This window comes from Vicugna pacos, chromosome 9 (assembly GCF_048564905.1).
Source record: "Vicugna pacos chromosome 9, VicPac4, whole genome shotgun sequence".
Classification (NCBI taxonomy): Eukaryota; Metazoa; Chordata; class Mammalia; order Artiodactyla; family Camelidae; genus Vicugna; species Vicugna pacos.
Genome location: NC_132995.1, coordinates 115,738 through 139,845, shown reverse-complemented (window position 1 = coordinate 139,845; position 24,108 = coordinate 115,738). Strand labels below are relative to the sequence as shown.

The following is a 24,108-nucleotide window of genomic DNA, read 5'->3' as shown; positions in this document are numbered from 1 at the left end:
TGGGCACACAGGTAACTCGGAAATCCTGGCCACAGTTTCGTTTCCTGGAGGACTTGATGCCACAAGACCCATTGGACCACAGGAGGACAGACTGCCACCCTTGCCCTCCCACTGTGCCCTGAGAGACAGAGTTGCTGTCACCACTGAGAACCCTACCCTTCTGCACGCACCAGTGACCCATTTCTGTTCCCTGCCTCCCAGGCCTTACCCCTAGCTCAAAGGTGATGTAACCAACCCAGCCTGGTTGTCACACAGTCAAGAGCAGTTGGAGGTAAGGAGAGGAACTGTTCTCAGGATGCCACAGGTGTGCTGGGCAGACCAAAGCTGTCCAGGAGGCAGGGCAGCGTCCCCCGAGCTGCCAGCAGACAGTCCTTGGGGCCCTGTGTTCAGAGCGGGTCAGTTCCTATCTGCCACACACTTAGAGCCCCTGGGGCATCTCCTGCTGGGGGAGGGGCCCTGCATGGACTCCCCGCCCCCCACCTTCAGCTGCTTCTGGTGTTGGTGAAGGCTCAGGCTGAACCAGGAGCCTCTCCCCCGCACCCCCACGTTGCATGGCTCCCTCCAGGCACGGCCCAGATGTGCAGCCAGGTGTCTTTGAAGTTAGGTGTACAGGTGGCACTGCGGTGGGCTTTCCGGCTTTCAGGGGCTGCCTAGTGGTCCCGGCCTGAGACACTGACCCCACCAGTACAGACACACCCTGGCAAGAGGGAACCCCTCCTCCTCTCCGGGCCTCCTGGTGGCCCTGGGGCAGCCTGGGACTTCCCCACAAGTGTGTCTGGTGGCACAGCCAGGAATGATCCCATGGCCCCAGGGTGGGGCAAAGGGACTGAGACTTGTGGGCAGCTTCCAGGCTGCTGCACAAGATAGCCTGAACAGGGACTAAACCCCAGGGTGGAGCCTGCAAGGAGGAGTCTGCACGTGGGATTCTCCCAGGCCCCGCTGATGCAGGAAAATGGGATGTGGGGCATGAGAAGGGCGGTGTCCCAAACTTTGGTTCAGCCCCTGGGACGTGCCCTGCCAAGTGTGGGTACTTGACTTCGCGCAGGAAGGAATTCAAGAGTGAGCCACAGTTGAGTAAATGTAGATTTATTTAGACAGATACATGGAAAGGCAAGAGAAAGGACACGAGGTGTGAGGGTTGGTTGCTCAGATTAGAGTAAAAGTAGGTACACTCTCCATAGACAGTGTGTGGGCCATCTCTGAAGGGGGAGAGGGAGGGCAGCAGCTGCTAGGCACCGTGTGGCCAGTTTTTATGAACTCAGTGGCTTCATATGCTAATAAGTGGAAGACCAGTCTAACTAACCTGGGAAAGGGGCTGGGATTCCCAGGAAGTTGGCCATTTCCCACTCTTTGAACTTTTATGGTTAGCCTTGGGACTGTCATTGGCACCTGTGGGCATGTTATTTACCATGTTAATTTATTACAGTGGGCGTATAATGAAGTTTAAGGTCTACTAGAAGTCAAATCTCCCACCATCTTGAGTCTCAAGTCCTATTGAGTGTTCAATATTCCACCATTTTGATGTTAATTGCTGTTATCATTATTTGAGTGGCTGTGCCCTGCCCCCTTCCTGTCTCACCGCTGCTGGGACCAGAGATCCAAGCTGTGGAAATTGGGACACCAGGGCCCCAGATCTTCAGAGATGTGAGAAATTAACTTTGCTAGGCCAAAATCCCAATGTTTGCACAGCTGGTTCCTTCTGAGTGTTGGAGGAGAATCCGTTTCCATGCCTTTTCCAGCTTCTAGCAGCAGCGTGCTTGCCTTGGTGCATTCACGACCCCTTCCTCCCATCACTGCAACTTCTTGCTTCTGTGGTTGCAACTCCCAGTTCCTCTTTTGACCTTTTTTTTTTGAGCCTCCAGTAACACCAGAAACAGCTGAAGGACAGGGGAGTCCATGCAAGGACCCTCCCCCAGCAGGGAGAAGCCTCTGGGGTTCTGAAATTTATTTTTCACTGACATTTAATGTTCAGATAGCAGAGGAATGTAAAGCATTTTTTTTAAGGCAGGGAGTAATTTTAGATTTTAATTACCACTATTTTTTTTAATTGTGGTAAATCATATATAACATGAAGTTTGCCATTTTAAGTGTACAATTCAGTGTATTAATTACATTCACAATGATGTACAACCATCACCACTATCTATTTCCAAAACTTTTACTCCAAACAGGAACTCTGTATTCATCAAGATATAGTTCCCTGTACCCCTGCCCCCCCAGCCCCTGGTAAAGGCTAATCTACTTTCGATCTCTATGAAGTTGCCTGTTCTTGTGATTTCATTTAAGTGGAATCATACAGTATGTGTCCTTCTGTGTCTGGGTGATTTCACATAGCATAATGTTTTCAAGGTTCATCCACATTATAACATGTATCATTCAATAGGTGAGTAATACTCCACTGTGCGCAGACAGCACATTTTGGTTGGCCATTCACTGGTTGATGGATTCTTGGGTTGCTTCCACCTTTTTAGTGAATGATGCTGCCGTGAACAGTGGCATCCAAAGAAAGTTTGGCAGAAATAGCATCATTGGTCCCCTAGACGATGACCATGAAAGTATAGAGTGCTTGGCAAAGGACAGCCTCCAGAATCTTTGGCTGGAGTCAGGTTAGTAGAATTTAGATGCAGAGGGGTCTTCGTCCATCCCAGTGGGCTCAACAGGCAGACCCACTGGGAGGAGTGAAATACACTTAGCTCTCATCACACATGACTGTGGCTAGCAAGGAAAGCCTGGAGCCCAGCCCCAAGTCCAAAGACAACCCCCCGCGCCAGGGAACCTAAGAATGTCCTCAGAGATATCATGGAAGAGGCCCCTCTGGTCCCTCAAAGACCCCCACTCCTGACAGAAGCACACAGCCATGTCATCAAAGGTCACCAGGCCCTGCAACAATGGGCAGGTGGGCAGTTGACTATGGTCTAAATTCTAAGTGTGTGAACCAGGCCCCTAGCCCCTGTCTTAATGATCACCTCCCCAATATTTTCTCTAGACTCTGGCCCCAGTACACTTGACCAACCAAATGCTCTCCCAGTTTCCCCAGGACTTCACATCTGAGACACACCCGGGCGCTTACCCCACACTGGGCCTCATGCTGGCCCTGAGGGGTTATGGACAGTCCTTTTGCATCCTGGGGACCTGCCACATCTGTTCTAATGCTCTTTCCCCAGCCTTCTTAGAGACCCCCTCTGCACATAGCAGCCAGAGGGACAGCGGGCAAAAAGCAACTGGAAACATCAAATCTATAGGAAGCCAAGCCTCCTTTCAACTGCATCTGTGATCATTACCCCGCATCTCCATCCTAGGCTCAACTCTGCCCAGCTCCCCCCGCCCCCCCGCCATCACTTCTCCACTCGGAAACCAAGGGGGTACTTGTCACGTCAGATCAGGTCACTCTTCTATTCACACATCTCAGCTCCCATGGCCCTCAGGAGAAAGTCCTAGCATGAATCCTCCCCTGGGACTTTCTGGGCCTACTGGAAGTAAAGGACTTAAGGTTTCCCAAATACCATCCTCCAGGCTTGCCTCCAAGAGGCACTTGAAGAAAAACTCACAATCTAAAAGTTGTGAGTAGGGTTTTATTCAGGGACCTTACTGAGAACTATAGCCCAGGAGACAGCCTCTCAGATAGCTCCAAGGAATTGCTCCAAAGAGGTAGGGGAGAAGCCAGGAAAGGGCTTTTGCCGGAGTCCCGCTCCAGCAGGTCCAGGAGTACCCAGGGATGGACGGTGTCGGCAGAAGTGTGAGAGAGCCAGTCAAGGTTTGATCACCATGCAGGCAACTCTGCAAGGCTTTCTTTATTTGTGGTATTTATACAATTTTATCAAACAGGTGATTTCACATTGTGGCCAAGTTGACTCTTACATCTTTATTGTTTACATTGTTAACCCTTTTCCATACCCAGGATGTGGTCACGGCGCTTTTTCGACTTGGCTGAACGTCATCACCCTGATGATTTTTTAAATTACCCCTTAGCCTTATACTTAGTTAATCATTACCCCTTAACCCATTTTCAATTCCATCCCTAAGAACAGCTCCTAACCAAAGACTATCTCACAGAAACAAGCACAAAAAGAAAAGGTCACGGTCCCAACCCACTGGCGCCTGGAACCCAACAGTGGGCTGATTATTGTTCCTATTACCTGCAAGGAAAGCAGTCAACCTAGAGATATCTATCTTACGTTTCTTACAGAACTAATGGCGCACGTTGTCTTTAGGGCTTGAGGCATGACACACCATGGGGGCCCTGATGTTTTGATTTATTTCCAAGTACTTTCATTGAAATTCCATTGTTTGAATTGTCCTGCACAGTCATCATCATAGCCCCTATTATTTCCCCAGATTGAGAATCATCCTGTACAATTTTCAAAAAGCCCATGTACCCCAAAGATATCCCCAATCCAATTATAGGCACTATGAATAACGTAAGGAAATGTCAGTATTTTCCAGAGTGAGACTGCTTTGCAATCTGCACGGCCGTTTTGCCCTGACTTTGTCAAGGGGTATCGACATTGGTGGAATGGCTCCCAGCAGGCTTTTTTTACTGGAAAAACGAAAACTAAACGTAGTTGAACATCAAAAGATTATGCCAGTCACAAAGAACAGACACCTCAAGTTAATGATTTTAGTGCTTTTCTATGTAAGGGAAGATGCCAGAGTCTGGGGTCATTGAATTTATTCTTTAGATGTGCATCTTAACTATCTAAGCTCAATATCCGAAGCACAGAGTGCTTCCCGTTTTTTTTCACCCTGAACTCCCCTCAGGGTGATCCTCTTCTGAGGCTGATAGCTTGATCACTGTAAACCTGGGATGGCAGGCAACATCCTTTGTTTACTGGAATTGCAGGAAACCCCATCAAATACATTCTCTATCAAATATTCCCTATGAATACATTAGATTTTCTTAAATTATTTCTAAGTGAGCAGAATTTACACGCAAATACTCTAAAACTGATGTTCTCTCTTGCATTACAAGGATTTACAAATAGTGTTAATACTACAGACAGGGTGGGGAGGGCTATGTGTGAACTCTGTATTTTCTGCTCAATTCTGAAAACCGGGAACTGCGCTAAAAAAATAAAATCTATTTAAAAAATACTACAGACAGTTATAGCTGACACAGGTGCTATAACGATCATCTATAACTTATTTGGGGAGTTTACACAGGAAGGGAGACAGAAAGAATGAATAAACTTGACAGAGACTAGTTCCATACTACCTTCCAACGGCCGTATGCGGTAGGTACCACTATAGTCCCATTTTATGTATGTGAACTAAGGGCACTGGAAAAAAAAGACCCTCAGAGTGGAACAGCAAAGGGAAAACATTTTGTTCCCTGTCAGCAGTACTCAGCCTGCGTTGAGACTGCCCTTACTTTTGGTTTTATGTGTCCCACACACATAGGTTGGTCCCCCCAAAGAGAAACAAGGAATCAGTATCACGACGTGCGATGATCTAGGGACAAGCAAGTCTGGGAACGTCCGTTCTGCGCGGTCCAGCTGCGCTGGAAAACAGGATAGGGGATTCTGACTCCCGCTTTGGGGTCGATATTCACCTTTCGGGGACGCTGACCGCGAGGGTGAAACCCCGCCCCGGCTCAAGGCCCCAGGAGGCGGAGCTGTGATGGGAACCCCGGCCGGCTTTGTCTTCGGTGCTGCGCTGGGGCCTCCGGGGCCTCAGTAGTTCCGTCTCTGCACCGTCACCGTTTACCCGCTTGAGCCCGCTGCCCCACGGGGACCCCACCCACGGGCAGCCCGGAAGCACGGCACGGCCGCGGCCTCCACTTCCCAGCGCCCACCGCGGCGGCGCTTGGCCGTTGCCGTGGAGACCGGAAGGTATCCGCCTACTGCGCCGGAAGGCAGGAGGGAGCCACGCCTCCCAGGAGGCTCTGCGCATGCGTCCGTCTCGCACCGCGGGCCAATGAGGGCTTGTGGGATCAGACTTCCGGCGCCTGGGACTGTCACTTGGCTGCCGGCGTCGGGCCACGCCGGTGACGGCCGGAGCGCGCCGGGTCTGGGCGGGTTGTGCAGGAGAGTCTGGAGCCCCAAGGTGCGGGCGGCGAGGACGCGGGGGCGGAGACGCCCACGGCCTGCTCCCGGCCTCGGTTTCCCCGGGAGCGGCGTGGGCGTTCCCCGAGCCACGTGCTCTGCGGCCTCCAAGCCGCCCAGACGCAGCGCCCTTGACGGACGGGGAGACTGAGGCCCGGCGCGGAGGTGCCCGCTCTTTCCTGTAGGTTCCGATGGCGGTAGCGGCGCAGACAGACCCAGTGCAGGTGAGTAGAGGGAGCCCCAGGCCCCCACCCGCTGGATGCCTCCTCAATGGACCCGAGCCCTGACCAAGGGAAGCAGTTTACCTGGACGTCTTCCCCTCGCGCTTCGTTCTAGGCATCGGTGTTCAGGACGGTTGGGCGTGCACGCGTGGGATTCTCACTTCCCGGTAGCCAAGGGATGAGGTGTGGAAGGAAGTTCCAAGGGGAGGGTCCCTGTGTACAAAAGCTGGGTGGGAAGCCTGGATGTAGGCGCTTTCGGAACTGAGCTGCTCGACAGGGAGAGAATAATTATGCCTGAAACAGCAGCCCTGGGAGTTAAGACTATTTCGAGGGCACCTGGAAACTGGGCATGCTTTAAGTTACTTTTGTTTTTTTAAGTATCCAGCCGTTTGCTGAGTGGAGGGCAGACGCAGAGGGGAGTGGCGGTGTGCAGGCAGGAGGCTACTGCCACAGCCCGGGCAGTGGAGATGGGAAAAGCCGTTGGAATCTGGACAGGTCTCTTGGTGCATCAAGTTTGGGGTGTGAGTGAGTGTCCTTAAGGTTTTCCACCTGAGCACCGAGAAGAACGGAGCTGTAAACAAAACCAGAAATTTGAAGGGAAAGTAGATTTCAGGGGGAAATTGGAAAGAGTCTGCGGTATCACATGGACCTGGAATTGTAGATGTCCAAAGAGAGTCCTGGTATCCTGAATGAGGCAGGGCCTGGGAATCAACCTTAGGCGGGTGGGGGTTGGGGAGGATCTCACGGACTCAGCCAGGGACGGGCATGGGCAGTTAGGACTCCAGGGAGATGAGGAATGGCTGGTGGTCCCTGGGACTGTCAGGGGAAGTCTAGCAGGTGGCTGAGGGAAGGAGACGGAGCAGACAACCCTAGAGAAGGAAATAGAGGGGGGCCTGGCCACGGAGGGATGCGGAAAATGGCTTCTTGTGTGCCCACCAGATCCTTAGGGCCACCCCTGTGGCGACTGGAGGGGATCAGCCCTTTGGGGTTGGAAGAATAGCCTTGAAATGTCAGGCAAGTTCAGCATGAGAGGGTATCCCTACAGGGATGGCCTGACCTGGGGGCCCCATAGCCAGGATCTGTACAGTTACTGCAAGAGCGATGAGGGCGCCTGTGGGGAGGGTCAGGTTGTGCAAGGGCTGGAGAATGAGTGGATGCCTGTTGCCGCCCTTAGGTGGCAGCAGCTGAAGGCCAGGGGCTTGCTCTGGATGCCTTGTGTAGAGGGGCCAGTGGGAGCCAAAGTGGCATCTATGACCTAAACAGAGAAGGTGGCGGGGAGGGGCCAGACAGACAGATGAGGAAAGTTCTATCTGCAGAGCCTTGGGGGAGGAGAGTGAGCATCTGAGAGACATCAGGGGTGGCAGCCATTGAAGCAGGGAACTGGGTCTTGGGTCACACAGCCACAGCTTAGATTGTGTCCATCACCCAACTCTTGTAGGGCCTGATGGCCTTTGAGGACGTGGCTGTGTACTTTTCCCGGGAGGAGTGGGGGCTCCTGGATGCAGCCCAGAGGGCCTTGTACCGCCGTGTGATGCTGGAGAACTTCGCACTCCTGGCCTCGCTGGGTAAGGCCCTGGGGCCCCATGGGAAGCTCAGTTGTTGCCTGGCTTGGCTGCCAGCAGTGCCCTCTAATCTTCTGGTGGCCCATGAGCAACCACGCACCCATTGGCTGAGTGTCCCTGTCTGCCTCTGTGCCCTTCTGATGCTGCCAACACGGTCTCCTCACAGGAACCCCTGCGCTTCTCTGTGAGCCCCACCCAGCGGAGCCTCCTTGGGTTTCCTTGGTTGATGATAACATTGATGTCCTGTGAAGCCCTGACTCCTGCCATCTGCTGAGGTTGGCCCCTCACTCACTTGTCTCCTGTCTCAGGACTGTCTGTCTCACGACCCCATGTGGTCATCCAGCTCGAGCGTGGTGAGGAGCCCTGGGTTCTCAGTGCGACAGATGTGACCCTGGCCAGGAGCGCCCAGAGGAGGCCCAGTCCTGGTGAGTGGGGCTCCGGTGTGAGTTTGGGGCCTGGCTTCCATACCCCTTCCTTCCTGGATGTGCTCCTCTTCCCACCCGACTCCCTTCTATCCTCTTTTCTCCATAAGCCTTTTCTCGAGGCTCTGGCTTTGATTGTGAAGGGGGAACTCCAAGGGTACCCCTGGGCCGTGGTGTGATCTGCTCAGAATCCCACCCTCAGCCAGGCTGTGTGGCCTCAGAGCCTCCCTGTCTTTCCTTCCTATGCCGTGTATGGGCCCTTTGTTCAGGTGTTCATCGTTTCTTGAGCATTTGGAGTGGCCAGTCCCCTTCCAGACACTGGGGACACAGCCTTGACCAGATCTCTCCTGGTGCTGCCCTCGTGGGGTTGACCTTACTAGGGTAGAAGCAGTTAGCAAACAGAGTTTGTGAGGAAAGTCTTTAGTGTTTGGTAGTCATCAGTATAAGCAAAAGCAGCCCAGGGAGCACCCCAGGACAGCAGTGAGCTCAGTATGAACAGGGAGGGTGTCTGGGTCCTGCTCTTGTCTCCAGCTTCCACACCCAGTCCTGGAGGCCACCTTGCCCACCCACTCGGCCTGCCTGGTCACACTCTCCTGTCCAGGATGACCCAGGCATCCACTGTTTCTGTGCCTTCAGGTTCCCATCATCTGGTAGAGAACAGAGGTGATTCTGGAGAAGCAGCATTGTCAGCGGCCTTCCAGGATGGCCCCCCTCTGGCGCCAACTAGGGTCCTCCCCACAGCTGGTGCCTGCGAGCAGGGAAAAAGCCTGGCGGGTCTGCACTGCACCTCCCTGTCTCGGGAGAGGAAACCCACGGGGGTGTCTGTGATCTACTGGGAAAGGCTCCGGCTAGGCCCTGGCAGCAGCGAGGCCAGTGTAAGCCTGCGGCTGACCCCTTCTCTGCGGGCCCCATCCAGGGAGAAGGCCTTTGCAGATCACCCCACGCCAGACAAGCTGCCAAGGGTGTCCGAGCGGCAGAAGCCGTTTGCACAGGAGACCACTGGGAGAGCCTGCCCAACTGTCCCAGATGCCCCAGGGGGACAAGGAATGGGTGTGGCCTGGCCGGAGCCCCGGAGACTGCCCACCGGCCCTGAGCCCAAGACCTGGGCGGAACTGGGCGAGGCTCTGCACGCTAGCCCCGGCCTGCTCCCCGGGGAGAAGCCCTTCGAGTGCCGTGCATGCAGCAAGGTGTTCGTGAAGAGCTCGGACCTCCTGAAGCACCTGCGCACTCACACCGGGGAGCGGCCCTATGAGTGCGCACAGTGCGGCAAGGCCTTCAGCCAGACATCACACCTGACGCAGCATCAGCGCATCCACAGCGGTGAGACTCCCTACACCTGCCCAGCCTGCGGCCAGGCCTTCCGGCACAGCTCCTCGCTGGTACGGCACCAGCGCATCCACACGGCGGAGAAGGCCTTCCGATGCGCTGAGTGCGGTAAGGCCTTCAGCCATCGCTCCAACCTCAGCCAGCACCGCAAGATCCACGCAGGGGGCCGGCCCTACGCCTGCGCACGTTGCGGCCGCAGCTTCTGCCGCAACTCACACCTGATCCAGCACGAGCGCACGCACACCGGCGAGAAGCCCTTCGCCTGCGCGCTCTGCGGCGCTGCCTTCAGCCAGGGCTCCTCGCTCTTCAAGCACCGGCGCGTGCACACCGGCGAGAAGCCCTTCGCCTGCGCACAGTGTGGCCGCGCCTTCAGTCACAGCTCCAACCTCAGGCAGCACAGGCTGCTGCACACGGGTGAACGGCCCTTCCGCTGCACAGACTGTGGCAAGGCTTTTGCCAAGGGCGCTGTGCTGCTCAGCCACCGGCGCATCCACACGGGCGAGAAGCCCTTCGTGTGCGCACAGTGCGGCCGTGCCTTCCGCGAGCGCCCAGCCCTCTTCCACCACCAGAGGCTCCACACTGGCGAGAAGCCTGTGCGGAGGCCGAGGGCCAGCCCACGCTCCCTGGCCAGACCTCCTTCGGGAGCTCCTTCAGAGGGCGCAATGGGGAGGGAAGCTGGGCCTACTGCTGCCTCGGGCCCAGCCACGTTTCCAAAGACGGCTGAGGCTTGAGGCCGCCACCCCGACCTTTCCCAGCCTATCCTGAGCCCTTTGCATGTCTCCAGGGCCCTGTCCCCTGCAAATCCATGGTTTGGAGAAGCCCTTCACATGCACTGTGGTTCTACCCGCATGTGGTGGCTAGATTTGCCACTTGTTAGCCACCGCTCACTCCTCCATCCCCAAGAGGTCACACTGCAGAAAGGTTGGGGGGTAGACATGGAGGCTCGGACCTGGCGGGACTAGTGGGCGGGCAGCATGGCAGTGCCAGTTCTCATGTTATCATGACTGTGGACACCAAGGGGGAGGGAGGCGGTGAGACGGAGGTGGTCTTGAGACAAACCCAACAGTTTATGTGTAAACCCCCGACCCCCACCTCGCAAGCCTCGGTTTATCCAAGGTTTCCTGGAAGCAGGCCCAGTGGACAGGAGGCTATGTGGGGTTGGCTGCTGGCTTTGGACGGGTGGCTGGGCTCTGAGCTTCAGCTTCCTCCTTGGGAAGAGAGTACAGATTTACAGGCCTGCAGAGGATGTCTGAAGCTCCCTGACAGGCAGGATCTTGAGAAGGGCCAGTATGTGTCAACTGCCAGCCCCTGTTCTGAAGCTAGGAGATTTCTCTTAATGGCCCTGTGAGGTGGCTGCTGTGGCTGTCTCCCTGCTTCTCAGATGGGGAAACAGGCACAGAGAGGGGCACGAATTGCACACAGCAGAGCCACTGGCCCAGGGTCCAGACTAATGACTGCCCCCGCACACCTGCCAGCTGTGAGGGCCGGGTGGAGCCTGGCCTGGCTCCCTGTGCAAGGCAAGCTCAGGAGGTGGAAGAGGTGGAGGTGGGAGGTCAGGGCGGAGAGAAGGAGACACAGATAGTGATGGCTCCGCAGCTCTGCCTGTTCATTCACGTTGCGGTCCTGTTACTAAAGTCAGTGGTACAGTATCCTTCCCGCTGCCCTGATGAGGACTGAGCACAGCAGCAGGTTCAAAGGAGACGAGGCGGGGCTGCTTCGATCTGTGGAGTCCAGTGGCCACGTGCCCATCTGTTCTTTAGGACTTGCCATTACCTGAGGCTGTGTGGTGCCCCCCAAATCCCCTCCTCAGTGTGATACCCCCACATGGTCTGGGCACTGAGGCAGACAAGTAGGGTGGGGCCTGATCTGCTTCCTGTGACCTTCAACAATCCAGAGCCCATCTTGACCTTGGGCTTCGCGCCCAGGGAGGTTCATGGTCTTTTTTGCCAGGGGGAGAAAAAGATTAGAAGTTACAGCTTGGAATGAATGTACATCGTAAATTCTTGCACAGCACTGTGTAGCTCACAGCCTCAGCCTCCCTTCCCCAGCCGCCAGGTCATGGTTCAGAGAGGCTCACTAATAAAGGTTTCTTTTTAAAAACAATATGGAGGCAGTAGCCCAATGCCTGTTTCATCCTAGCCCAGTGCAGACATGTCATCACACAGCTGCAGGGACCTGGGTTTAGCCACAGGGTAGAGATGCAGCCGGCTGTGGCCCACTGGGGCTGGGACACCTGTGTCCACTGGGCATTCAGAGGTGGGAGCTGGGCTGCCCCAAGCAGCAGCTGTGCTAGGAGATGAACTGTTGTGGATCCAGGCTGGGGAATCCAGACCTCGCAGCCATCTGCCATTACCAAAGCGCAGACAAGATGCCCCCGACTCCCTGCCTGCCAGCAGGGTTCCACCCCTGAAACCTCACAAGTTCCTGCAAGGAGGGGGGATGTGGGGGTGGGAAGAGGAGTTACTCAGCGCCAGACTCACCAAGACTGAGCCACTGTCCATGTCCTGGCCTCTCCCCTACCTCACCTTCCCGCAGGGTGGCCTGCATGAGGGAGCCTGGAGCAGGTCACGGCAGTGTCAGTGTGCACTGTGAAATGCAGACAGACCCTTCAGATGGGGCTCTAGTAGGGAGCGCATGGAATTCAGAAGCAATGGAGTCTGTTGAGAAGCAAGTGGGCACCCAGAGCCACAGGCAACCTTGTCTGTATCCTGCACAAAAGCTCCTGGAGCCTGGTTTCCACCCTGAGCCCTGCTGACCCCTCACGCTGGGCCTGATGCCCTATTTTGGCTGTCCACCAGCTTCCTCCCCACTTCATTGACTTCTTCCTGTGTGCTTGGTTCCTGCTATCCCTCGGTTCCTCCACCTTCCCAGCACCTAGGGCTGATCAGTGCCTCCTCCCCTGTTTCTATGGGAATAGCAACCATGAGCACCTGTCTGCCCCCATGTATTAGCTCCTGTGTTGCCCTCTCCCAAACCTCTGTGGCCATGCTGGCCCACATCCTGCCAAGCTGGCCTCTACTCAACCTCAAACAGGTCGTGACAATTAAAGTGTCCCTGGGCTTTTCTTGGTCAAAATGATGGACTGAACACATGCATCTCATGTAGTACAGAAACCCACTGAAACCACAGGAGAGTGTGAAACAAACCCACAAGTATGAGGATGGTGAAGGAGGAAGCAACAGCATTCTAAAGCTAGAAGTGGATGGAGATGTGAGAACTGTCACTGATTTGGGGAAAGCTAAATACTGAGCCCCTACACAACAGCCCAATCTGATCCCTACTGGGAAGAGCTGGCAAGCCCCAGCCACGCACATGCTTAGAGCTTCCAATAAATGTTTAAGACCACTGCTCTTCACTGGGAGCTGGGAGCTGGGGGTTCCTAGGTATGAGAAGAAACTAAGACAGGCAGACGCAATTTAGAATCGAATAAATAAATCATGGTTCAGCCACTTGATGTGTAGAAGCAAAACACCTTGACCCACGGTCAGAATTTAAAAGCAGTAACATTCCCTATTGAAGTAAAATAAAAATACAGGCCACCCTTACTAGTTCTGGTCCCCAAAGTGAGAAATAAAAGGTGAACAGTAATCTCCATCCCTCGCTTTGAAGTACTGATCTAGCTAAAGGCCTGTCTGAGACTCTGAGGGTATAAATCGTGGGACAGTTTACTCATCAGTAGGTGGGTGCCCACCAGGGTGCCTGCTGTCCCCGTATGTCCGCAGGGCGCTCAGCGGTGGTCGAATGAAGGACCCCACCGCAATCTTCGCTGGAGAAATTCCCGCGGGTGGTGGAGGAAGCCATGGGTTAGGCAAGCCTTCCCGGCCGGTCCCCTCTTCTTCCAGGGACCACCTGGAGGAGAGTCTCGGCGGACCTATGCTCCCGCAGGCCATCACTTCCGGCCTTCAAGGAAGGCAGAGCAACACACTAGCTGTTGCCGTGGAAACAGCGGGAGGTGGGGGCAGCTATGCGCCGAGGGGTTACCAAGGCGACGGCTGGGCGACAAGAGAGAAGCCTCAAGAAGGGCTCTGGAGGAGGAGCCTGGGCGGAGTGCCAGCTTTGATTGGCCAAAAGGTCACGCTCCTCTCTACCCCTCACCTCGCTTGCCAATAGGCGCCGGTCCTGCTGTGCACATGCGCAGGATTCGAAGGTACCGTCCGTCTCGGCCATTGGTGAGTCTTAGGGCCTGGATGCAAAAGAAAGGCGGCTGCTGGTGAGAGGAGGGAGCCACCCGAAACCCTGAGACTCCGCAGATTCCTCCGGAGGAACGTGGCGCCTCTCAGTCGTGAGAGGCCTCCGAAAAGGAGCATCGGCTGTCAGAGGCCGCCCCTGTCCTTCCTTGTTGAGGCTCATGGAAAACGTAGTCCGAGGGGAGGGGGCGGTGCCTTCGGAGCGGACCCGTGATTGGCCAGGGCGGCGTCGCCAGGGCAACGCGCGAGGGGCAGGCGGGTGAGTCCCGCGAGAGGCGGGCTGGGCGGTGTGGGGGCACTTACCCCAAAAGGCCTCCCGTGGCTGAGGTGAGCGTGGGTCTGGTTGGGTGGGCGTGGCCTTTTCCGCTACCTCCCGACGTGCCCTGAGCGTCCCGCCTCCTAGCCTTCGCCCGGGTCCCTTCCTCCCACCCGGACCTCCGTTCCCCTCCATCGGGAAGACCTCCTGCTTCCCGTCCCTCTTTGGAAGGCGGACTCCGGGAGTCAGGCCTGGTCCAGCCTGTCAAACTGGTCCCCTGTGGGCGTATCCACTCCAGACCCTCCGCAGGGCCGGGACACAGCTGCCCACCGACAGCTCCACACGACTCGTGGCTCTGTTTTGCTTTGCTCTTGCTTTTAACTTATAGGGTCCAGACGGTGTGAGCCGTGTACAGCTCGCCGTGGTCAGCGAGCACGGTGTCTCGGGGTCCACATCAGCCCCTGCATCGACCCATGGCGCAGGCCAGCCTCTCAGGGTGCCCCCCTTGAGTCAACGTGTCCTAGAGATAGTGGGGACGGGCAGCCTGGCCCCAGTGCTCTCCCTGGATGGCGGCCCCACAGCCTCCCTGACTGCCCACTCTCTGCTGCAGAGGCACTTTCCGGGGCTCCTCAGCCTGACTCTGGGAGCCTGTGAAAACTCTTTGCCTCCCTCTCCATCATCTCCCAACAGTTCCCTGCTGTTTCCTGGAAACTTCATCAGACAACTTGCCTCCAAGCGTTGGTTCACAGGCTTCCTCCTTTTTTTTTTTTTTTTTGGTGGGGGGAGTTAATTAGGTTTATTTATTTTTTGGAGGAGGTATTGGGGATTGAACCCAGAACCTCATAGCATGCTAAGCTATGCTAAGCATGGGCTCTACCACTTGAACTATACCCTCCCCCCACAATCTTCCTTCTGTTCTCAGTTGCAGCTCCTGTGATCCACCCTCCATGAAGCTTTCCCCACCTCAGCCTCACACATCCTCTGTGTGTGTTGTGGCCTCAGCTCCCTGGGCTGTGGCCTGTGGCTGGCACCCTGACCCCTCTTTTCCTGCAGGACCCTTTAGTGGCTCCAAGAAGAATCTGGGCACAACGATGCCGTCCCCACTGGGCCCCCCACGCCTGCCCTCTGTTGACCCTGCGGCCACCCTGGAGGAGCCTGAAGCAGCACGCCAGCGGTTCAGGGGCTTCTGCTACCAGGAGGTGGCTGGTCCTAGTGAGGCCCTGGCCCAGCTGCGGGAGCTGTGCCACCAGTGGCTGCGGCCCGAGGTGCACTCCAAGGAGCAGATGCTGGAGCTGCTGGTGCTGGAGCAGTTCCTGGGCGCGCTGCCACCTGAGATCCAGGCCTGGGTGCGGGGCCAGCGGCCAAACAGCCCTGAAGAGGCTGCTGCCCTGGTCGAGGGGCTGCAGCATGACCCTGGGCAGCTGCTGGGCTGGGTGAGTGCTTGTGTTGGGTTCTTGGAGAGACAGGGCGAGACTCAAACCCCGTTGACTTGCCTCTCCCTCTCAGATTACAGCACATGTTCTGAAGCAAGGGGAGGTCCCGGCAGCACAGAAGACAGATGAGTCTGTGGGGAGCAACCCCCCTTCAGGAACAGTGGAGCCTCTTAGGGCAGCCTCTAGGGAGGGGTCAGAGGATGCCCAGATGGAGGAGACTTCCCAGCTCAGCTGCAGCGTGAAGGAGGAGCCTGATGGCTATGGGCAGGAGATGGGTGAGAGTGGGAGCTCCTGGAGGGAGTGTGCGTGCCCACAGCTGGGAGGGGGACCCACGGGGGATCGAAGACTGCCAAGCTTGGTTCCCGGGTGGCCGGAGGGAAGGCTGGCTGCCTGCCTGTCTGCTGTGTGACCCAGAGGACTCCTCATTGCTGGCCAGGGAGGGCCCAGGCTTCAGCACCAACACCAGCTCCTCGCCTGCCCTGGCTCACATGGGCAGTCCCTGACCCCTGTCTGCCTCACTTCCTAGCACTCTCCTGCTCCCCAAATCCAGCCCAGACCCGCGAGGGATACCCTGAACAACAGGAACTGGCCTCTGCACCCTTTCACCCACCCAGGATTCAGGTGAGCAGCCCCTGATGGCAGGTGCAGGCCCACAATGGGAGGAGGGTGTTCTTGGTGGCCCCCTCTGCTGGTTGTCACGTCTCCTTGGCCAGCACTTCTTGTGCTCTTTGCTGCCCAGAAGTGGAGTTGATATCAGGGCTCCCCTACTGGTGCAGGAAGGATAGAAGGACAGACCAATGCTTGCAAAGGATTTTGGCCTTAGGCGATTGGGAATGTGGTTTAGAGTAACTGGAACTGACAGTGGGTAGCTTCCCACTTACAGAGAAGTCAGTCGGGGGTTGACAGCCCCCAGCAGTCCTGAGCTGTGGCCAGCTGGTCATACCAGCCCCTTCCACTCAAGAGTGCTTGGCTCCTAGGTGTGAGCAGCAGGGTTCTGTCCTGTCCCAGCGGCACTGCTCCTAACGTGCTCCACACTGAGAAGTCCCACAGGATTCAGCGACAGCCAGAAGGCACAATCGGAAACTGGGGGGTGGGAGGGCCACACCCCCAAGCCTTCTGTCTTCCAGCTGCAGAGCCACACTCTGGCTCCTGTGGCTGCTGCCTCCCTGCCCGGGACACAGTGGATTCTTTTTTCCAACCCAGCAGACCTCACGAGCAGGGAGCACATCCTCTGGTAAAGCCTGCAAGGCTTGTGCTTCGACTTCTGGCATCTGGGAGCTGGCCTCCCCATCCCCTGTGTACCAAGGTGTGAGGCTGCACCTACTCTCTGCCTCATCTCCCACCTGCAGGCGGGTCCAACCTCCAGGGATGCCGAGGCCAGCGCCAGTTCCCTAGGGAGGCATTCTGTTCCTCTTTTAACCAGAGGCCTGGAAGAGGTAGCTGGGGTCCCTGCCAGTCCCTGGCCTTTTGCTCCCAGTGCAGCACACACTGTTCGAGGCCCATCCAGGGGCTCTCAGCTCCAATCTGTGCGGCCAGAAAGTGGGGTGAGGCAGCTGAGGGGGACTGGTGCTGGCAGCACCCTCCCTGACCCTGGGCAGGTGAGGTTTAGGAAACCTACTACCCCAGTGGTGATTAGCAGTGATGTGACCACAGACAGACCGGTAGGTGGGCTGTGGGCTAGACCAGCTTCCTGTGAGTGAGTCTCCACATCTTTGCAGGAGGAGTGGGGGCTCCTGGACCCCTCACAGAAGGAGCTGTACTGGGACGCCATGCTGGAGAAGTACGGCACGGTGGTCTCTCTGGGTGAGGACCCCTCTCCTCTGGGGCCTGCCTCCCACCCTTCCCTGTGAGCACCTTTGCCTCCAACGCTTCCCAAGGGGCACCTCGTCGCCCGGTAGGGTGCCCATCCCTGTCTCTCATTCGTGTGAGCCCCTCACCCGCGGGTGCCAGGGCTGGCAGCTGATGGGCCCCCGACCCCAGCAGGGTTGCCCCGCCCCCGGGCGGAGGTGGAGCGGGAGGCGCTGAGCGCGGGAACCGAGGGCCACAAAAGCCTCCATCTGGGTGAGTGATCTGGTGGCCGGGGAGGGCTCTCAGGCTGCCCCGCGGCAGGGTTGGGGGAGGGCTGGAGGCCCTGGGCAATCCGGCTCTGCCTCGTCTGCCCCCCAGGCGGTGACAGCGAGAGCTCCCGAGCTTCCGAGGCCCCGCCGCCCCTGGGCCTGCGGCCGGCTGCTTGGGAGGGCTCGTCCGCGGCCGTCGCGGGCGCCCCGCCACCGCTAGTGCCGCCACCGCCCTCGGGGACCCCGCGGAGCAAGCCATACACGTGCGCGCAGTGCGGCAGCACCTTCGACTGGAAGTCGGTGTTCGTCATCCACCGCCGTGCGCACGCAGGCGGCCCGGGCGCCGAGAAGCCGCTCCAGGGGCCACCCCGTTGCGCGCTCACCGGCCCACGGAGCTACGCGTGTGAGGAGTGCGGCCGCAGCTTCAGCTGGAAGTCGCAGCTGGTCATCCACCGCAAGGGCCACGCCGGCCAGCGGCGCCACTGCTGCGGCGACTGCGGCCGCAGCTTCGATTGGAAGTCCCAACTGGTCATCCACCGCAAGGGCCACCGGCCCGAGGCCCTGTGAGCTCTGGAGAGGCTGCCCACGCCTGGGGCCCCGGTTCTAGTGCTCGGTGACTCCGCATCGGTCCGGGAGACTTGGACCCACAGAGGACCCTGGAGTGAGTCAGAGCCCCAGGAGGGTCCCCTGCTCCCTCCTCGCCTCCCCCCCCCACCTTTCCGAGTGGTGGCTCCCCACCTGTGACCTGAGGCAGGTGACCACTCTCCCCAGCCCTGGGACCAGTTGGCTCTGGTGAGGAGGCCCCTTCCTGCCCTCCTGTGGCAGCTGGGCCTGAGGTCTGAAAGTGGACAATGCAGAAAGCCCAGGAGAGCATGGCTTGCTTTTGTTTGTAAGTGGGTGGGAGGCTAAAGTCTGTCCACTCTGCGTTTGAGGTTTTTAACACGTTCCGCTTTTATGCTGGGGAAGTTTCTGCATAAGAAGCCTGACCTCTGGGCTCTGCTGGTCAGATCAGGTGTGCCCCTGAGAAGGGCCAGGCCCCTCCTACCTGCCCTTGGCCACACTCCTCATTCCCTGGCCTTGCCCTTCACGTTCCCAAGTCCCAGTCTGAATGGATGCTCAGGGAACTTCTTTCCAAGTTGGGATGGACAAGCATGGCCCTCGAGTAAAGGGGCGTCCCCACAGCCCACATGGTTGGTCAGTCAGTCACAAAGCTCGAGGGCAGAGGGTCACTTGCCTGCTGCCTGTGGCAGTCAGTCTGGGCTCCTGGGCAGTCATTCAGGACTTTGGTCAGTGTACTGTGTCCCTTTGCTATGGTTGCTCTAACGAACGTGGTGGCTTGAAACAACCCAGGTGTATTCTCTGAGGACACTGAACTGGGTCTCACGAGGCTGGAATCAAGGTGTCAGCAGGGCTGGTTCCTCCCAAAGGCTCTCAGTGGGAATCCACTTTATGGCCTCTTCTCACTGTAGGGGCCACCTCATTCCTGGGTTTGTGGCCCCTTCTCCATCTGCAGAGCCGGCAGTGGGTGTTTAAGTCTTGTACTGTCTCCTCTGTGTAATGAGCCTCGGAACTCACCTAGTAACCCGAGATGATCTCCCTGTCTCAGAGTCACAGCTTGTCCGCTCTCCACCTGCACACCTGACATCTGCGTGTGAGGTGATATATTCACAGGATGCAGGGACAGGCCGTGGATGTCTTTGGGGGCTGTTATTCTGCACTCTCTGTGTCTTTTCCACTCTGAGAACAAAGAGCGCTTCCCTGGGGGGAGGGGTTTCAGGGAAACAGGTGCACCTGAGAAAGGAGCCTCTGTAGCCTCAGGCACATGCAGGGGTGGCAGGTGGGGGTTGTGTGTGACCATGGTACTGGGCAGGGCTGGGGGACACCTGGGCTGGGGGTGGGGACCTTGCTGCCACTTGAAGCTGGCAGGGGGAAGCCTCCATCTAGAAGGGCCCATCGCCTCCATCCCCAGTCTTCTCAGGACCTATGACCCACTGCTCCCACACTTGGGCCTGGGGACGCACAGCTGGGCTGGAGGTGGAACTGGGAAGGGGTCACCTGGTGGGCGAGCAGGGGGCGAGTGCTCAAGCTAGGCCAGGTCCCAGGGAGCTGGGGAGGAGGGTGGAAGCCACTGAGGGCCCAACCACAGAGGGACATGAGGTGCTGAGGGAGGGTGGGCCGGCAGTTTCCTAGATTGAAAGTTTATGTTTGCTAGAAAGTCTGAAATAGACAAGAGAGCAGAGAAGATCATGAACAGAGTCTGTAGCCCCACAGTCAGGGTGGTGGGCCCCCAAGGGTTGCACACAGGATCTGTCTCTTGCAGCTTGTGAGGCTATTGTAGGTGGTTTGGAGTCCTGCTCGTCTCACCCCCTCGTCTCCCAGTGATATTAAATCTGCAGCATTTCCTAAGGCCTGGGTGAGGATGCTGTCTCTGGCCGTCCTGTCATTTCACCAAACCCAGATAGTCCCTCGTCCTCCTGCCACCCCAGTGCTGTGCTGACCGCACTTGAGTGTGTGCTTTAGATGGACTCTGGCCATTTCCAGAGCAGGAGCATGGGAGTTTTGTTCTTGTTTTTAAATTTTCTTTGTTGTCTTAAAACAACACAAATCATAGTTCTGTAAGTCAGAAGTCAGAACAGTTGCACTAAAGTCTAGGAGCGGCTGAGCTGCATTCCTTTTGTCAACTCCGTTAGCATCCATGGCTCAGCTTCGCCAGCTGTGGAGACGGTCCCCTCCCTCTCAGAGTGCATCACCCTGACTCTCTCCTGCCTCCCTCCTCTTCCACACCCAAGGACACTGGGCCCACTGGGACCATTGAGAATAACCTCCCCATCTCAAGGTCATCTGACAGGGCACAGGGGTTTTAATTCTCGAAGCGCCAGCATCTCCCAGCAACACGGGGCCCGTCTGCCTTCCCTCCAGAAGGGTCCCCAGCAGCTGAAACCTCCTGGACTCCCATTTTCTCCTGTCCTTTTCCGTGGTGTAGGCAGAACACAGCTATGCTCTTGTTGCCGTGGATGCCAGGCAGGCTGTGTGCACTGTCTCCTCTCCCGCGAACACCGGTTGTGTGCATCTCTGCTTGTCACTTCCTCAAGCATCTGGTCATCATGGTTTGGATCTTCCTGTACTCAGATCCATCCCTGTCTAATGTGGCTTTTCTTAGACAGCCCACCCGTGGCACTAACCCCAGCCAGCTCAGCACGGTCCGCCTGCAAGGCGGCTTCCAGAATCTACCTCTTGGCATTAGAAGCTGGGCCAAGCCACCCATCTCATGGCACCCACTCAGCCCCTCCGTCCACTGGGCTGAGGCTGGGGAGGCATCTTCCTGCCTGATTCCAGCTGCTTGCCCCCCACCCCCAGGCTCATCTGATCCTCACAACCACCTCAAGAGCCTTTCCTTCTCCTTACCTGGGCCTCCCTCCAGGCCCCTTCTTCCTTCTCAGCCACTGCTGCTGAGTTAAGCCAACTTAAAGTGACCCAGTGATTGAAGAGTGAAAATCTGACCTGGGTGGGTCTGACTCTGGTAGCACCTGTGGCTGTGGTGTAAAGGCAGAAGGTAAGGCCCAACACCGGTTGTGGCCTTGATACTGGAACCAGGAGAGCCTCGGATGGCAAATCCTTCTCCCTGCACTACTCTGGGGGGTCAGAGCCCCAAGTCCAACCGTCCTCCTTACCAAAGGGTTTATCCCGCCAAGCCAGTCACATTCTGCTGTAGGAGCCGGGGGCCACCCAGCCTCTCATTCATCAAAGCCTGCCTCCCACTCTGTCTCCAAGTGCACATGACCCTGCATGGCACAAGGTCTCCTCCTGGGCCGTGATTTCATGTGTCCAGTGTCCGTGTTGTGTATTCAGCTTCCCCCATAACCCCAGGGCTGGTCAAACAGAAGATGGTTGGAAGGTGGGTTCTTGGGTGCACACTGCCCACATTGGCAGCTGTGGTCCGAGGTGAAGACACTCTGGAGGAAGGGACCATGCTCCAAAGTCTCTAAGCAGGGTACTGGCCTGAGGTGCGACTTTGAAGGGAGGCCAAAAACTCAGCTGTCAAGATAGATCAGACTTAATACTCTAAAACACAAAAATGAATGCAAACATGTCGTAAAATGTTAAATTTTAGTATAGAGACTTTTAACAGCTTTATGGAGATAGTCATGTACCATGCTATTCACCCATTGAAAGTACGATCCAGTGGTTTTTAGTCTGTTCCCAGAGCTACGTCTCTATCACCACAAATTTAGAATGATTTCACACGATTCCCAAAAAGCACATTCGTGTCAGCAGTCCTCGCCCAGCTCCTCAGTCACCAATCTCCTTTCTGTCCCTTTGGATCTATCAGAGCTTCACTCCTTTTTTGCCACCAAGTAATATTCCACTTGTGCATTTACCACATTTTGTTTATCCATTCCTAAGGTGTTTGGGCAGCTTGCATTGTTTGCACTCTTTGAAACTGTGAATAGTGCCACTATGAACATGAATTCATGTACAGGTGTTTGTGTGGACATCTGTTTTTATCTCTCTTGGGCATAAAATTTTATTAGAAGTGGAATTACTGGTCGTATAGTAACTCTACATTTGGCCTTGTGATGACTGTTTTCCAAAGGATTTGCACCATTTTACATTCGCACTAGCAATGTACAAGATTCCAGTTTTTCCACAGCCTCCCCAATACTTGTTACTGTCTTTTTTATTATAACCATGCTAAAGGTGTTACTCAATGTTGTCTGGCTCAAAAATCAATAGGAGAGGCAATGTGGATGGAAAGGAAAGTAACTTTTAATCAGAATGCTGGCAGTCTGGGGTTAGGGTCCCCAAAATACCATCCCCGAGGATTCTGCTCAGCAATGGAAGTTTTCAAAGAAAAAATAGGGAAGTGATCTCAGTTGCTTATTGAGATGAGGGTCAGAGTCCTCACCACCTCCCCCTGCCACGTGCAGGCTTTTCAGTTCCTTGTGAATTTCCATAGGTGCAATCTTGTTCACAGTGTGTTCCCAAGATGACTGAAGGGGGACTTAGGGACGAGATCTGGTCATCTGTTAATTACTTACTCTCCATTTCTACTTCTTTGATCTGCGGGAAAAGACCAAAAGGTAGGCAAGGGATTGTGTGGTCAGAAGACGTGCAAGGTGTGCTTGGGCCAGAGATGGGCGGGGTGTGAGGTGCCAGGTTTAAGGTCAGTGGCAGTATAGTTCTGCTACAGTGACCAGAAGAGGGCCTTCTCACTGGGGTGGTTTTCCTGCAAAGAGCTGCTTATCTGGTGGCTGTTAACAGTATCTGTATAACGACTCAGAAATGTGCACCAGACAGTCTGTGACTCTTGCCCTTTTGTGACTCAGGGAGCTTTGGAGGCCACCTTTTCTATAAACAAGAACAGGGGTTGGGGGGGCCCCACAGAGTCCTGCTCGGTTTCAAAGGGTATGAAGTCTGATAAAGAGGTTTTATAGAATCCACCTGTCTAATCATAAATAAATTTAGAAATAAAATGACAAAAACTATTGAGGAGGGAGGGTATACTCAGTGGTAGAGTGCATGCTTAGCATACACAAGGTCCTGGGTTCAATCCCCAGTACCTCCGTTAAATAAACAAACCTAATTACCCCCCCCATTTTTTTGTGACATTAAAAAATTTCTCATAATGTCCCAATGAACTATCAAAAATATCTTTTTAAATTTCTCATCATGCATAAACTATGAGTATTCAATAAAGTATCAAAAAATAAACTATTGACAATTAAGATAGTCTCCTGAAAAGATCTCTGGGTCGAAGAAGGAATGAGTATTTCCCTGCTAATGACTGTTGCCGGCTGAAATTGCCAGATCAAGAATGAAACCCCAAATCAGACTGTCTGGCTGTACAATCTATTTGCTCGTTTCTGTGTTCCTGATATCAAACAAGGAAAGAGTCTTTTTATATTTTAAACAGAGGTACTGGGGTTGAAGCCAGGAGTTAGTGCATGCTGAGCATGGGCTCTAGCACTGAGTTATACCCTCTCCCTAAATCCCACCTTAAAGTTCATGCCTACTTTGGCCACTCTCTCTCAGCCCAGGGCATTTGTAAGAGTTACTCTCTCTTATAGTTAATGACTGTTTACATCACGTGTACCCCATGCAAACTACCACGTGCCTTCTGCCTCCTGATTGGACACTGGCAGGTCCACCCACTACCCGCAGCCGGGACAAACAACCATGGACTTTCATGCAGTGAAATACTAAGTACACAGCGACGACCAGGAGTAAGGGGTTGCCACGGGCAAACACACTGTGGAATCTCAGACTCAGAGTCCACACTGTGTGTTTACATGAAGTTCAAAAACAAGCAGAGCTAATGTGTGGTTACGGTTGTGTTTACCCTCAGGGCGTGCTACCTGGGAAAGCCCTGCTGAGTCTGGAAGTGGGCAAGGGGGCTGTGTCTTTTTCTGGAGGTTGGGAGACTCTTCTGGGGTTGGACAAAGGACAGAGGTGATGATGTGGGGCTGCCAGTGGGCAAGAGGCCCCAGGAATCTGCACAGCTGAGGTGGGAGACGCCCTGTCAGCCGAAAGGGCTTTGTCTCTTTGTTTCTATGTATTCCTTGTGCTCAACAGAGCTGGGCTTTGCTGTGTCTGTTTAAGAGC

The 24,108-nt window shown here is 55.6% G+C and overlaps 2 protein-coding genes and 1 long non-coding RNA gene across 13 annotated transcripts; 2 read left to right on the top strand and 1 right to left on the bottom strand.

The window, feature by feature from the left end:
• The first annotated feature begins 5,931 nt into the window (after positions 1-5,931).
• On the top strand, positions 5,932-11,675 carry ZNF324 (zinc finger protein 324). Of its 3 annotated transcripts, none has more exons than XM_006218694.4 (4): positions 5,932-6,265; positions 7,701-7,827; positions 8,133-8,249; positions 8,883-11,675. In XM_006218694.4, exons 1-4 carry the CDS (start codon positions 6,233-6,235, stop codon positions 10,301-10,303), a joined length of 1,698 nt encoding a protein of 565 aa, XP_006218756.2. In that variant the 5' UTR covers positions 5,932-6,232; the 3' UTR covers positions 10,304-11,675. The 3 variants fall into 3 exon arrangements, with proteins under 3 accessions (XP_006218756.2, XP_072822536.1, XP_031531951.1); XM_072966435.1 differs by lacking the exon at positions 5,932-6,265 and adding an exon at positions 6,356-6,757; XM_031676091.2 differs by lacking the exon at positions 5,932-6,265 and adding an exon at positions 6,356-6,787.
• On the bottom strand, positions 11,155-13,746 carry LOC140698006 (uncharacterized). The gene is made up of 2 exons (XR_012075358.1): positions 13,668-13,746; positions 11,155-12,158 (listed from the first exon to the last, which is right to left on the bottom strand). It is a non-coding gene; the product is annotated as an uncharacterized lncRNA (long non-coding RNA).
• ZNF446 (zinc finger protein 446) lies at positions 13,705-19,911 on the top strand. Of its 9 annotated transcripts, none has more exons than XM_072966461.1 (8): positions 13,705-13,741; positions 15,069-15,448; positions 15,522-15,723; positions 15,975-16,069; positions 16,798-16,884; positions 17,167-17,251; positions 17,429-17,509; positions 17,615-19,911. In XM_072966461.1, exons 2-8 carry the CDS (start codon positions 15,107-15,109, stop codon positions 18,070-18,072), a joined length of 1,350 nt encoding a protein of 449 aa, XP_072822562.1. In that variant the 5' UTR covers positions 13,705-13,741; positions 15,069-15,106; the 3' UTR covers positions 18,073-19,911. The 9 variants fall into 9 exon arrangements, with proteins under 9 accessions (XP_072822562.1, XP_072822559.1, XP_072822561.1 ...); XM_072966458.1 differs by having other exon boundaries at positions 13,721-14,018; XM_072966460.1 differs by lacking the exon at positions 13,705-13,741 and adding an exon at positions 14,001-14,086.
• Positions 19,912-24,108: the final 4,197 nt, after the last annotated feature.